Raw genomic sequence first — 12,891 nt, forward strand, 5'->3', positions numbered from 1 at the left:
CTGACTGCCCTGCAGAGCCTGGGCTTTGGGATCCTTGTCTTCAGCATGTCGCTTGGCCCATAAATTGTGGTGAATCAGCACTTAAGGTTGAATGTATGCATGGCCCATCATCCCAGCCTTGGCAAGTTTTCTTGTCTGGGCTACTCAGGCATTGACAGAGCAGAGGGAAGCAGGGATTTGATAGATGCTCTGTTGAGACTCTTCAGCTCAGAGGTGGCTCTGGACTTCTACAAGCACGGGATGCTCTGATGCTCTGTGTACACAGGGACTGAAGCACTACCCACAACCACCAGCAGTAGAAACCCAAAACCCCAAGTCTCCACTTCGAACTGAACTGAATGCATACAAGTATTACATGGAAAGAGTCACTGTGAGGACATGGGTCTATTTAGCCTGGTGTAACTGCCCCGTTTTAAGTACTAGTAGTTTAGAACCTTAGCTTGAAGATGTTTTTTGAAACCACTGTGTTTATAAGCCATTTACAGACTTTTGTTCTGTGATTTTGTACAAATCCTTTTCAAGTCGTTTTGCAGTTTTCAGCCTCTGCACAGCCTGTGCTGCTGGATCCTGCAGCTTAGTTTTGTGCTGTGGGTAGAGTCCTTGCCTGTCTTGAAACTATTCCAGTAAGTTCATTATCAGAGTGTGAAAAACCACTCCCTGCTCACCCTTTCTGTATCACTCATAATTAGGCAGACCTCTGCTCCACTCATGCCTTTTTGAATGGATAATTCTCAGCTGTTCAGTCTTCCCCTGAACAACTTCCCCGTGTTCTTACAGATCCGTATCACCCTTTGCATTGCTTCTCACTGTCTTTAAAAAAAAAATGAATGATGGAATATGTTACTTTTTAACCCAAATGTATGATGTTTCCTACTTAAATGAGTGTTGACAGGTCAACAGCTCAAGGAGCCATTAGAATCTGACTCATTTCATTGCATTTAAAGCTTCTGTTCAATCTCTCTTCACATCTTGTACAGGCAATGACAATTCAACAAGCCTGGCCACAACGTCACTTGTTGGGATCTATTCAGTCCCTCAGCTGGATGGTTCTGCAGTACAACCTTGTGTTTTTCAGGGCATCCAGCAGAGTGCTGCGGTGCTTGAATAATGCTTGCCAAGAAGAACAATGTTGTTATTGTGTTTGCCCATGGAGCTGCAAGCTGCGTTAGCTGTGGTGTTTAAAACTGACTGTAACTTCTGCTATTTTGGGACTTTGCCTGTGGGCAGGTGGATGTAAAGGCAGAAGTTAACCCACCTCCACTCGGAGCTCTGCAGAGGCTGGAGAATGGTTCCTCGTGTGTAAATCCAGCACCAAAGCAATGGAGTGCAGCAGGAGGCTGACCATGATGAAGGTAAATCCACAATCCTTCAAGCTGCCAGGGACACAAATGAAATAAAAGCATAAAAGCTGCACAAAGTACGGTACAGTTTTATAGCTTCACCTCAGTATCTCTTTCCTTTGCTTTCTGCACTTCTACAGCCTCTCTGCCCTGTTCATTGCAACCTATCTGACATTCCAGGACACTCTTTCAATAAACCAGAAATATCTTACGAATGCAGTGGCTGAATTGCTAGCAAAGGTCACGAGAGCACTCATACGCAGCGGCTATGAGGATGCTGGAAGGGCAGCAAATGTTTTATCAGATTTTGAAAGAGTGTCAGGACAATTACAGGCCTCTAAGAGGAGCGTTTGCTGAAGCGTTAATTATACCACTTAGATGAACAAGTGGCAAGACTTGATGGAGGCGAGCCAGCACTTGTAAAACAGAATCCTGTCTTATTCTGATAAGACTTTTAATCTTTTTTCAGACATTCAAACTGCACTTGACAGAGTTCTTCACAAGCAGATAATAACTTGGTAATTATGGGATAATTGTCCACATTTTATTGAGTTAAAAAATGTATTTCACTGTTTATTAAGTGCCAAGTAATTCCACAGCTAGTATTTGTAAGATCAGAAGCATTTTAGTTAACTTATAATCCATTAAGAGGAAAATTCCAGTGTAAATCTGCTTGGTAGAGTACCATGGGACAAGGCCTGTGGGGAGGAGGGGCCCAAGAAACTGAGCTTCTCAGAAAAGGGAACTTCATCCAACTTTACAATTCCATGTTAATTTGTTTGCTGCAAAAGTGATTTGTGAATTTCTGTTCTCTTGCTTTAACGTTATACCATTTATAATCCCCTTGTTTTTCTTTAAAAATCCTAGTACTGCTCAAGCTTATTACAGCCTAATTTTGTCCAGATTTCAGATAGTAACTGCCTTTCTGAGTCTTCTAAAACTAATTATGGAAGGCTTCAATTTTGAAGAGTTTTTTTTTCAGAAACTCCCTATTTGAAAAAAAAAATCGTACATTTTTCAGTTCATGGAGTAAAACGTCACTTTTGCCATGCTGCTGCTAGGGATGCATATTATTGGTTATGTCTCAAAATTTAGAATGAGTTTTTGGGATAGGCTACTTCAGTAAATTACTGCTTCATTGTTTTCAAAACCATGACGACTGGAATCAGAAGTCTTATACTTACTAATACCTCCAGGATCCTTGCAGTAAAGCCCAGAAGAAATGGCAAGAGAAAAGGTGGATTTTAAAGAGCTACTATCACCTTAGTCACATCAGAAGAAAACGTTCAAGTAAGTGAACGAGCAATGAGTGAGTCAATGTCTCCCAGTCTTTAAGACAGAAGCACAGAAGTGCAACACAGTATGGATACAAAGCTGAACAGCTTTGCCTGGCCTATTCTGCCTCCACAAGGTCCAAGGAGATGTGAAATGTCACCAGTTTGAAGTTGGAAGTGATTAACAGCATCATTATAGATGGAGTTTTGTGATAGCTTCAAGATTCTCAATCACATGAAGAGTCCACTGCAAAAACATTTTTCATTTGCACAAGAGACTTGAAAATTAACCTCATCTGGCGAAATATCTAAGAACTGAATATGAAATCAAACAAAAATCTTTAAACACTCTTTTAGTACAACTGACCATCAAATGTTATTCAGCTGATAAAATTACGATGCAGGTGCTTAAAGAATTCCGTACTCTCGCTGCAAAAAGGAAGAAGGCACAAAAGGTTTAACAAGAATGCTTTTATTCAGCTCTCACAGTTCTAAACAGTAAACATAATTAACGATACATCCGTGGTACCAGACAGCATACTCCTGGTATCAGTAAAATGTCTACTGTTTAAGGCACTGATAGTGGGAAGGAAAAAAACAAAAACAAAAACATTGATTGCTCCTATTTAATCAGTACTTGAATCTATTATGAATATGTGCTTGCTATTAAAACGCTTCTAATTCCACAAGCTACATTCACAAACAAGTGTTTATACAACTTCAGTAATTACTGAAACAGGAATCAGTGGCTCCCCTGTTTAGGCGTAAGAGCAAGTATTGCATTACTCTGAATGGAATCAGTTTCTAACCTACCAAAAATAAAATAAACCCAGGAACAAACCCACAAATGACTTCAGCAGTATGGCTTTAAGACCCTGTATTTGGTTACAATATAGCAAGCGAAGTTAAATAACAGCATACAAGTGCCATATTCTGTTCTCTTGAAGTAACAGTTTTACAGTATAAAAATTAGTTCAGAACATACCAATGCCAGTTTTTGTACAAACATTTTTACAAAACTGAATTGCTCAAAGAAAAAAAAAAAATCAAGAACATTTAAATATGAATCACTTTTTACATGTTTTAAGCATAAAATTACTTATCTTGGTGATATAAATTAGAAATCCTACAAACTTTTTAAAGCTGGCATCCACGCACTACTGAAATGCACACGTCAGAAATACTGAAGTGTTAGTTCGTCGGAAATCCTTAAGTCAGATTTATACTTGCCAAATAGATACACAGCGATTTAGGTTTCTGAAGGAGCCACAGTGACCTCCCGTGGCCACTTCAGAAATCCCAGTCTTAACCTTATCACGTATTTTGAACACGACATTCCTCAGAAATACTGATCAACTTAAAGGTAAAACAGTAGTTCACGCTTGGTCCACCTATCCAAGGGAGCTACAATATTTCTGTTTGAAGTGAGTATCAAGGAACATGGCCTTCACATGACCCAGCTCCTGGTCACAGAAACAAATTCATGTCTCCTCTCTCATTTATCAGGAACCTGTTCTAGAACGGTTCAGAGAACTGTTTCTGCAGGTCAAGCAGACATGAAGGTCAATAGATGTTTAACAGATGTTCGGTGTTAGGCTCCCAAATAAAGAACTTCAGTTTTTGCAAGAACAAAGAAAGGAAATGTGAATCGATGCTGACTCCAAGTCCAAAACAGAACACAGATAAAGTTGTAGGAGACATTTTAAATGTGTGGCAAGTTCATTGGTATATAAAGCCCTAAAACATTTTAAAGAGAAACCAAACTAACAAAAGAATCCAAATGTCAATTACATCCCTTCTTCCATCACTCTGAAGGAATGTAACGACCAGGAACAAAACAACAACATCTATATTACGAACAGATGATCAATGTAAGAACAGCACAAAAATCACAGTAGTGTCAGCCTCTCATCTGCAGTACATTCATCTGCTGCTTATAAATCCTCCCTGTTGTAACCAACTTTCTTTCCGTTAAGTACCTCTTCTGCGTTTGGTGCCAGCCACGTAAAATATACCTTCACTGGATCAATATTCCAATGCTTGTGAAACGATATTGGAATCTGGTGAGAAAGGTAGTCTTTTGGGTAGTCCATTGGCCGTGCCTAAGAAGGAAGAACAAACCAAAAGCACCAGTAATCAGTTATGAAGGATAATTTTGGAATCAGAAACTATCACAACTCAATGGCCTCTGTTTCATAACAAAGCAATGTGGCACTGACAAACTATATAGGGTGACAACAAAGGTTATTTTACATCATTCTGTTAAATTACAGGCATTAGCTTAGATCTTAAACTCATGCTGCAGTCATCATGGCACGAAGTACACTGACAATAACCCTGCCCTGTTTCTTGAAATGAAATGGCCGCTATCTATGAACACAATCAGCAAGCAGTATTGTTTGCATCACATCTGTTTAAACATTCAGTTTGGATTCAACAATGAGAAAATGATTTTACGCAATGTTCTCTTCGTTCCTCCTCTTAATGAGAGATGTCAGCACTGCCAGTGGGACTGTAGGATCCTAAATACAGCAGCTGAAATGTATGAAGTTTTACGATGGCAAAGGATCACCAAACGCAGGTGATATTGTGGTGCCAGGAAACTGCATCATTTTTCTTGATCACATCACATCAGAAGAGACAGAATTACCACAAATGCACATAATGCAGCTGACTTCCTATTGTGCCAAGCATGTTTTATTTTCTCTGACAATTTAATGGCAGGTAAATGCATCACTATGCAAACAAGCCCAATCTGTAGTGGTCTCTGTAAACTATTTTTTTTTCCTGTTGTAAATAAAAATTTTGTATAGAGAAACGCAAGAAAGGCATGCAAAAACTTACTCAGAGAGCACTTTGTTTCAACATTTTTAAAATGATTTAATAAAAGATGCATTCTTTTTTTTTTTTTTATAAGTAAAATAAAATTGAATCAATGAGTTGATGGTGAAGCTCGTAACTAATTTAATACTGTACATTTCACCTACTTATGGTCACAATAATGAATTCTACATGCTGCATTCGTCATGCTCTTTCATGTACAGCCAGTCATAAAACCAGGCAAGGAAATTTGACATTAAGAAATCTGAGCTGTGTTTTTTTTCCTCTTATGTTTAAACCACAGACTATTTATTTAAAGAATTAAAATAAAATAATTTGGTGCAATCAAGAGGGAGCCCAAAAATAACTTTCTGGTTTACAAAAAATCCAATTTTGGTTTCTTGGTTTTAAAAATATTTGTTGAATAATAGTGAAATTCAGAGAATGAGCACACTCCAATTTTATTCAGTAGTTTTCCCCCTCAGGCTTAACTTTTGTTTAAGGTATGCTAAATTAGAATTTGTTATAAGTGACAGTAAAGATGTATTACAATTCAACTGTAATTTTCTATGTGGAAAATCTAACTGCTAGGATTCCACTTTCAAAGTGATTCTGTATCAAATGTATGCTATTAAGGATTACAAAGAAGTGCTTTGTGTGGTTGTGTAAGTGCCACTCCTACTAATCTGTAAAATGAGTTCTAGTCTTTCCAACTCTCATTTAAAAAACAACAACAACAACAAAAAACACCCCCCAGCCTCTACAAGCAAATTATTCAGTAATTCTGTTGATGAAGATGCATTACTTTTCTTTCATACTTATACTGAAAGAAGTGATGATAAACCAGGAAAGAAAAATCAATATGATTTTTTTTTTTATATGCACAAAGAATTCTGAATAGTGTGTTCTCAGTCATCCCAATTCCCTAAATAGTAAATGTAATCAGAAAGAAAATCTCGATACAGGAAAAGCTGATAATTTAATTAGCAAACTTCTTCCTCCCTCCCTGACAGCTGCTTTGAATTACTTGGTAATTTACTAATTTTTCAAGCAGGCTATTATCCTAATTTCAGTTTATTTTCAGCTACACAGATCTTCCCAGTTTTTAAACTAGATTAACTTCTGAAAAACATCCAACATTTCACTGATTTAAATGCTAATTTTTAAAAAAGTTCTGCACTGTTTGGAAAAATCACAAGCGCTTCTTCTCTTTACTACCATGGGAGGAAGGCAAAGTGTTTATTTGGTTCACGATGCAACAAATCTCTCTGGGACTCGACGCATCATGTTTTCCACTATGATGTCACAGTTAGATTATGAAAAATTCTGGAAAACAGAAAGACGATTTAAATCTATTCTGATACTCTTCTCCCAGACTGGAGAATACGCTCAAAAGAAAATTATGTTTTGTGACCTTTCTCACTTGTGCTACCATAGGCCAATTTATCAAAAGGTATTTGTATAATTCTTCAGAACCCTCCATAAAAACAACAGTTACAGGAACACTTTAATGTTATATTCATATACACTAAGTAATAAGATGTTTCAGAATACTAAATTCTGAACCACTAGAAGTATTGGATACAGAGATGTATTGGGTTTACATAGTAAGCAAGGGTTTGGTAGTGGGGGGCTGCAGGAGTGAGGAGCTGCCCCATGTTAAGTTAAGAGCCAGCTCCAGCTGCTGGCCAGAGCCAAGTCAGGGAGCAACGCTGGTTGTGCCTCTGGGAGAACAGACCGAAGGAAGAGAAAATCTGCACAACAGCAGCTGGGAGAGAGGAGTGAGAAATGAGAAAGAACCAGCCCTGCAGCCCCCAGGTGAGTGCAGCAGGAGGGCAGGAGGTGCTCCAGGCAGGCAGCAGCAGTTCCCCTGCAGTCCCTAGAGAGGCCCCTGGTGGAGCAGGCTGTCCCCCTGCAGCCCATGGGTCCCACACGGAGCAGATCTCCACGCTGCAGCCCCCCCAGTGGGTGGAGGAGCCCCCGGTGGAGCAGGTGGAGGTGGCCTGGAGGAGGCTGCGGCCCATGGAGAGCCCCCACAGGAGCAGGCCTCGGGCCGGAGCTGCAGCCCGTGGAGAGGAGCCCACGCAGGAGCAGGGGGCTGGGGGGAGCTGCCGCCCACTGAGGGCAACCCGTGCTGGAGCAGTTTGCTCCTGTGGGATGGGCCTCGTGGTACAGAGCCGTGTGGGAGCAGTGCTTGGAGAGCTGCTGCCTGTGGGCAGCCCCCGCAGGCTCAGTTTGGGAAGGACGGCATCCCGTGGGAGGAGATGTTCTGGAGAGAAGTAAGCTACAGCAATAGCATCTTGGTTATAGTTATTACAAAGCAGACTGATGTGTAATATTTATGAGTCACATTTTATGTGTATACTTAAAAGAACAAAATGTATTATAAACACTAGTATAAATAACTCTCTGACCTGATGGAAGAGTGGGCTATGTGTTATAGGGATTCCTAAGCCACTGAAGCACATCCCAAGAACCATATCGTCAGGCGCGTCCATGCTGTAACACCGGCATTTACTAGCAAGTAGTTTCTGAACGGCTGTTCTGCTGAAAACCATCCTGAGTTAAAAAACAAAAGAGTATTACACAGTAAGTACTAGAGAAGCCAAACAACTGTAAATAATTAAATATTAATTATAAATATTAATCATACATATTATAAAATTGAAAGACAACAAGTAGCCCTCTGGTGCAGCTTATCAGAAATTTCCAAATTTGAAAAGTCAGTACTGACAAGTAATGCAAGAGGCATTGTCTGAAAGAGAATTACTTCACATAAAGAAAATGAATTATGCTGTTACTCCAACAGTTACTTATCAGCAGTAAAAACGGTGGCTAGCTAATTACCCTTACATTTTGCCAGGACTTTCTCTTCTGTCTCAGTCAAATATATCGTCTAGTTACTTCTCATGTAACCATTAAAAGGAAAAGAATTTGAAACCTGAACTGTCATTCCTTGAATCCTCTGCTGTACAGAGTTCTCTTTGTAAGTGAAAAATGTTCCTTGAAGCTATTTACAAGGCTTTTCTGCTCACCCTCTCTTGCTCATCTAAATACCAACAAGAGCCCCACAGCTGTTAGATCATTAGCACTAAAATAAGCCTCCAGTAGACCAGAAACATGATGTCTTAAATTCAACAGCTGAGGGAATATGCTCTTGTCTAGCATTCCCTAGCTGTCTTTTCTGAAGTGACAACATCAACACAGTTCAATACATGGTGCTCCAGCTTCTACAAATTCCACTAATTAGATTCACACTCCAAAATTGCTACACAGCTTCATGAGTTTGTTCACAACATGACAATCCTTTGCTTGATACAGGGACATAGCAAAACTTGTAGAAATACTGAGGCTAAGGCAAAAAGCCTGGCCTGAGAATATTGCCAGATTGGGAGCTGTAGAATAGTTCACATTAGCATTGCAACTTTGAAGACAGATCAACTGCTTGTATCACAAAAAGACAAAAACTGGTGAGCACAATAGGAAGTCATATTTCAGTATTCAGATCAGAGGAGGAAAAGTCAGCTAAAGCCTTGAAAAAAAAAGAATCAGGACTTGTGACATGTTGCTATGCAGAAGGTGTGGTGTAAATTGCCCACATCTGGGGAAGATACTTGCTAGCTGATTATCTGGATCGTGTCCCTTCATTTATATAGAATTCTTCACTTTAGACAAACCTCAAAATTGGAGTATGGAGCAAGACACATGATCTATGCCTTCATCTGTTCAAACCCAAGAATAAAAATAATCCCCAAACTTCTACATCTAGATGACAGAACAGAAACTAAGACATAAAGACTAAAGATACGGAGGTACAGGACTGGTAACTAACAAACAGCAAGGTCTTTTTCTCAACTCTAGCATAAACCCTACTTGAGCAAGACCTTCTGCAACTACGCAAAACAACGAGAAGGTGAGTCAGAGGATCTTTATTTACTTATGGATGGATAAGAAAACTGGCAAGCTATTATAGTCATTACTTTTCACAGAGAACAACGCTAAGGCTATTTGGATGTCCACACTACTTGCTTTAGATGGTTCTCATTGTAGTAGGAGCCAAACCAAAAGATCACACACACGTTAATTTAAACCAAATTCTATATACAATCTCAGCAGCCCATCTCTCTCATGCGTGAGATCAACCCACAATGTTCTCTTTCTATGAGAAACTGTTCTCCAGGATATAAATATCAAGTTCCTTGCTTAGCTACCTCTCCATAAATCATTGCATAAAGTTCAAAAACAGAAACAGAATCATCATCATTTTTAACCATGCTTGGACACAGGAAAAAAAAAAGGAAACAGGAAAGAATGTTTGCATTGCAGCACTTTGTATCATCACTACGTGTGCTTCTTTAGGTTCTCCTGCAAACTCCACCACAGTTCAGTTCAGGAGTGTATTTTTTTAGGCAAGTATCCCAATTGTCTCTGCTCACAACACTTTGAATCAGATTGTGAGATGGTCTGAGTGTGCAGAATAAATTCAATCAAATGAAACTGAGCTGTATGATCTGCTTCAGGAGAACATGTGGTGCTGATAACTGGTAACTGTTCACAGGAATGCTCAAGCTCAAATGAACCCTCTTAAACATGCATGGTGCTCAGCACCAACTGCTTTGCTCTACAAACCTGTTCCTACTGGGCTGCACAGCTTCTGACTAGTTGTGATATTTAGGTCTTGGAGCATCACTGCATTGTAGTTGTACTGAGCAACATCACTGTTTCTGTTGCAACTGATTTGTATTGTAATTCAAAACATGTGCATTCAAACTAGGAACTGATGGAGTTCTCAGCAGGAATTTAAATACATTACCCTCCTCCTCCAGTGATGTAACTATATCCTCCTGTTCCCAAGCCGTAACCATAACGCTCTCCAAGAAATACTGCTTCATTTGGGTCATAGCAGCTGAGCAATTTTCGGAGCCTGAATATACTGTAAGAGGAAAATCCATTGAAAAGAAAAATTAAACCATATAGATATTTATTTTGACAAAGACATTGCTAGCCTAAGTAGTATTATAGTAAACAGCACAAAAATTATAGGAGAAATCCAGAAATTCTACAGAAACAGAGATACCAACTTTAACAGGAATTTATGATGGACTATTTACTGAGAAATGATTGCTTGATTTGCTCAAATGATGTATCAGTTAGCCTAGAAATATTTTTCTGAAGTAGACCACGTTTCTCAGCAAAACAGTCAGATATCAGAAAACATACAATGTTATTTTTTCCAAACAATGGTAAGAACTTTGCATATTATCACTTTGGCTCAGGAATTTAAAGAAAAAAAAGCTAGCTTAAATTATATAAATACTGCTTTATCTACATTTACAGTTTCTTCCAAATTCTTCTTCTGGCATAATTTGATGTAAAGTATTATCTTGAACCACATATTCTCATGTTCATGACTATGCGCTCCTGATGGTTGATTACTGTGCTTTATTTTTCTTATACTGCAGCATTGGTTTTCATGCAAATGCGATCCAATTTACTAACAAAGGCAAGTCTCTGAATATCGTTTGAGATGGCTGTGACAAGCGACTACAAAATCTTTCTCCTGGCTCAGTTGTACGAGCAACACAAGGGAAAAAGTGTATTAGCAAATGACTAAAACCAATCAGCTCACACATGCCTATACTAAAGGATCACGCTCTGCAACCTTCAAATTTCGAAGCTATAGGATTACGTAGTAACGCTGTGTGCATAGTTTTTATCAAGTTAGAAGACTACATTGTTTTTAATATCAGTCAAGGAAACAGAACAATTTCCTTCCCTGAAGGAATACAAAGCTACATAACTAAAAATATAGTTGTATATCTTAAATACAGAAGAAGAGATGAATACTGCTAAAACTGCTATCAACATGAACAGTGGTGATTCCTGAAATACTGTAACATATACCTTATCAGTGTGTCATCATCCACTATGACTAACCAAGGAGTTCTGGGAGAGCTATGATTCAAAAACCTTTCCAAAATGGCAAAAGTTTTCCCACAGTGACCTAAAGGAAGAGGAGTAACAGAAAATATGATTTAAATATGATGAGATTTTGTAATGAACAATTATTCACAAATTAAAAGTATTTTATAGCACTTTGCAAAAACATTTTGGAAATGACACAAAATATCTGAGATGCAAGTTTAATTTATATCCTTCATTATGCTGGATGGTTATTTGTACAAATAGTTCCAACATAATCATTGCTTTCTATGCAGGACCATACCTATGAAGGATGCTGAAGTATGAAAGTTCTTTGGTTATGAAAAAATAGAAAATAAACTATATTTGAGCTATCCTATTGAACTGTTGGACAGTTTGGGGCAAACTACTACTCTTAATTTCTGAAAATGTAAAAAGAGGAGATTATGACAGAAATATCTTCTGCAAAGTACTCCAAGATATTTTCATAGTATTTAATGATGCATCTGATCCATTGCTCGCACATAAATATTTCACAGAATCATAGAATCGTAGAATGGTTTGGGTTGGAAGGGACCTTAAAGACCATTTAGTTCCACACCTGCTGCCATGGGCAGGAACACCTCCCACCAGACCAGGCTGCCTGTCGTGAGCCCATCAGGGTCCCTCTGGATGGCATCCCTTCCCTGCAGCATGTTGACTGCACCACGCAGCTTGGTGTCATCAGCAAACATGCTGAGGATGCACTTGATCCCACTGCCCATGTCCCTGACAGTTAAGCAGTGCTGGTCCCAGTACTCAGCTCCCTGAGGAACACCACTCATCACTCATCTCCACCTGGACATCGAGCCATTGACCACAACTCTCTGAGTGCAACCACCCAGACAGTTCCTTACCCATGGAGTGGTCCATCCGTCAAATCCATATCTCTCAAATTTAGAGACAAGCTTATCATTGGGATAGTGTCAAATGCTTTGCACAAGTCCAGGTAGACGATGTCAGTTACTCTTCCCCTATCCACCAATCTACTGTACTTGTAACCAGCAACTCAGGTCCCAGTAAATTCCTCCATTTAAAAGATAAGGATGGAACACTGTATTTGAAGCTACATCCAGTGAGAATATTTTGAACAAATGCACTAACTCTCTGCTTCAGAAATAAAATAAGCCTTAGCTCTGCTGATTTTGTGAAACCACAAACATAATTTATTTTAATTACTATCCTCTGTCTGCCTTTGATAAGCTGCATGGAAAAAAGGACAGCTGGAAATAATCCAGAGATCAGAACAACTGAATTAGTGGGTCAGATAAAGCTGGCGGGCCACAGCTTGGACACCTCTAATTGAGAAGGTAATAGCCTGTGGCGGACACCGCAAGCCTAACAACAATAGAACATTAAACCCTAAAATGAATAAATTCATTGGAGCCATCACATCCACAGCCTTTTTTTTTCCTATTCAAAGCAAATTACTTTAAAATCACATCATTTATCATTAAAAAAATCTTCCAATATTAGTGTTTAGCTTTTGAATCCAA

At 39.0% G+C, this 12,891-nt stretch overlaps 1 protein-coding gene across 1 annotated transcript in view; it reads right to left on the reverse strand.

Moving 5' to 3' along the window:
• Positions 1–3,204: 3,204 nt before the first annotated feature.
• Positions 3,205–12,891, reverse strand: part of B3GLCT (beta 3-glucosyltransferase) — a 60,447-nt gene continuing 50,760 nt past the window's right edge. Inside the window, exons 12-15 of the mRNA XM_032202575.1 lie at positions 11,339–11,438; positions 10,248–10,367; positions 7,849–7,993; positions 3,205–4,716 (exon numbers count right to left, since the gene is read on the reverse strand). Of these exons, the coding sequence (XP_032058466.1) occupies positions 4,549–4,716; positions 7,849–7,993; positions 10,248–10,367; positions 11,339–11,438 (533 nt within the window). The 3' untranslated portion in view covers positions 3,205–4,548. The remainder of the gene's footprint in view (positions 4,717–7,848; positions 7,994–10,247; positions 10,368–11,338; positions 11,439–12,891) is intronic.

Source organism: Aythya fuligula, chromosome 1 (genome assembly GCF_009819795.1).
Source record: "Aythya fuligula isolate bAytFul2 chromosome 1, bAytFul2.pri, whole genome shotgun sequence".
Taxonomy (NCBI): domain Eukaryota; kingdom Metazoa; phylum Chordata; class Aves; order Anseriformes; family Anatidae; genus Aythya; species Aythya fuligula.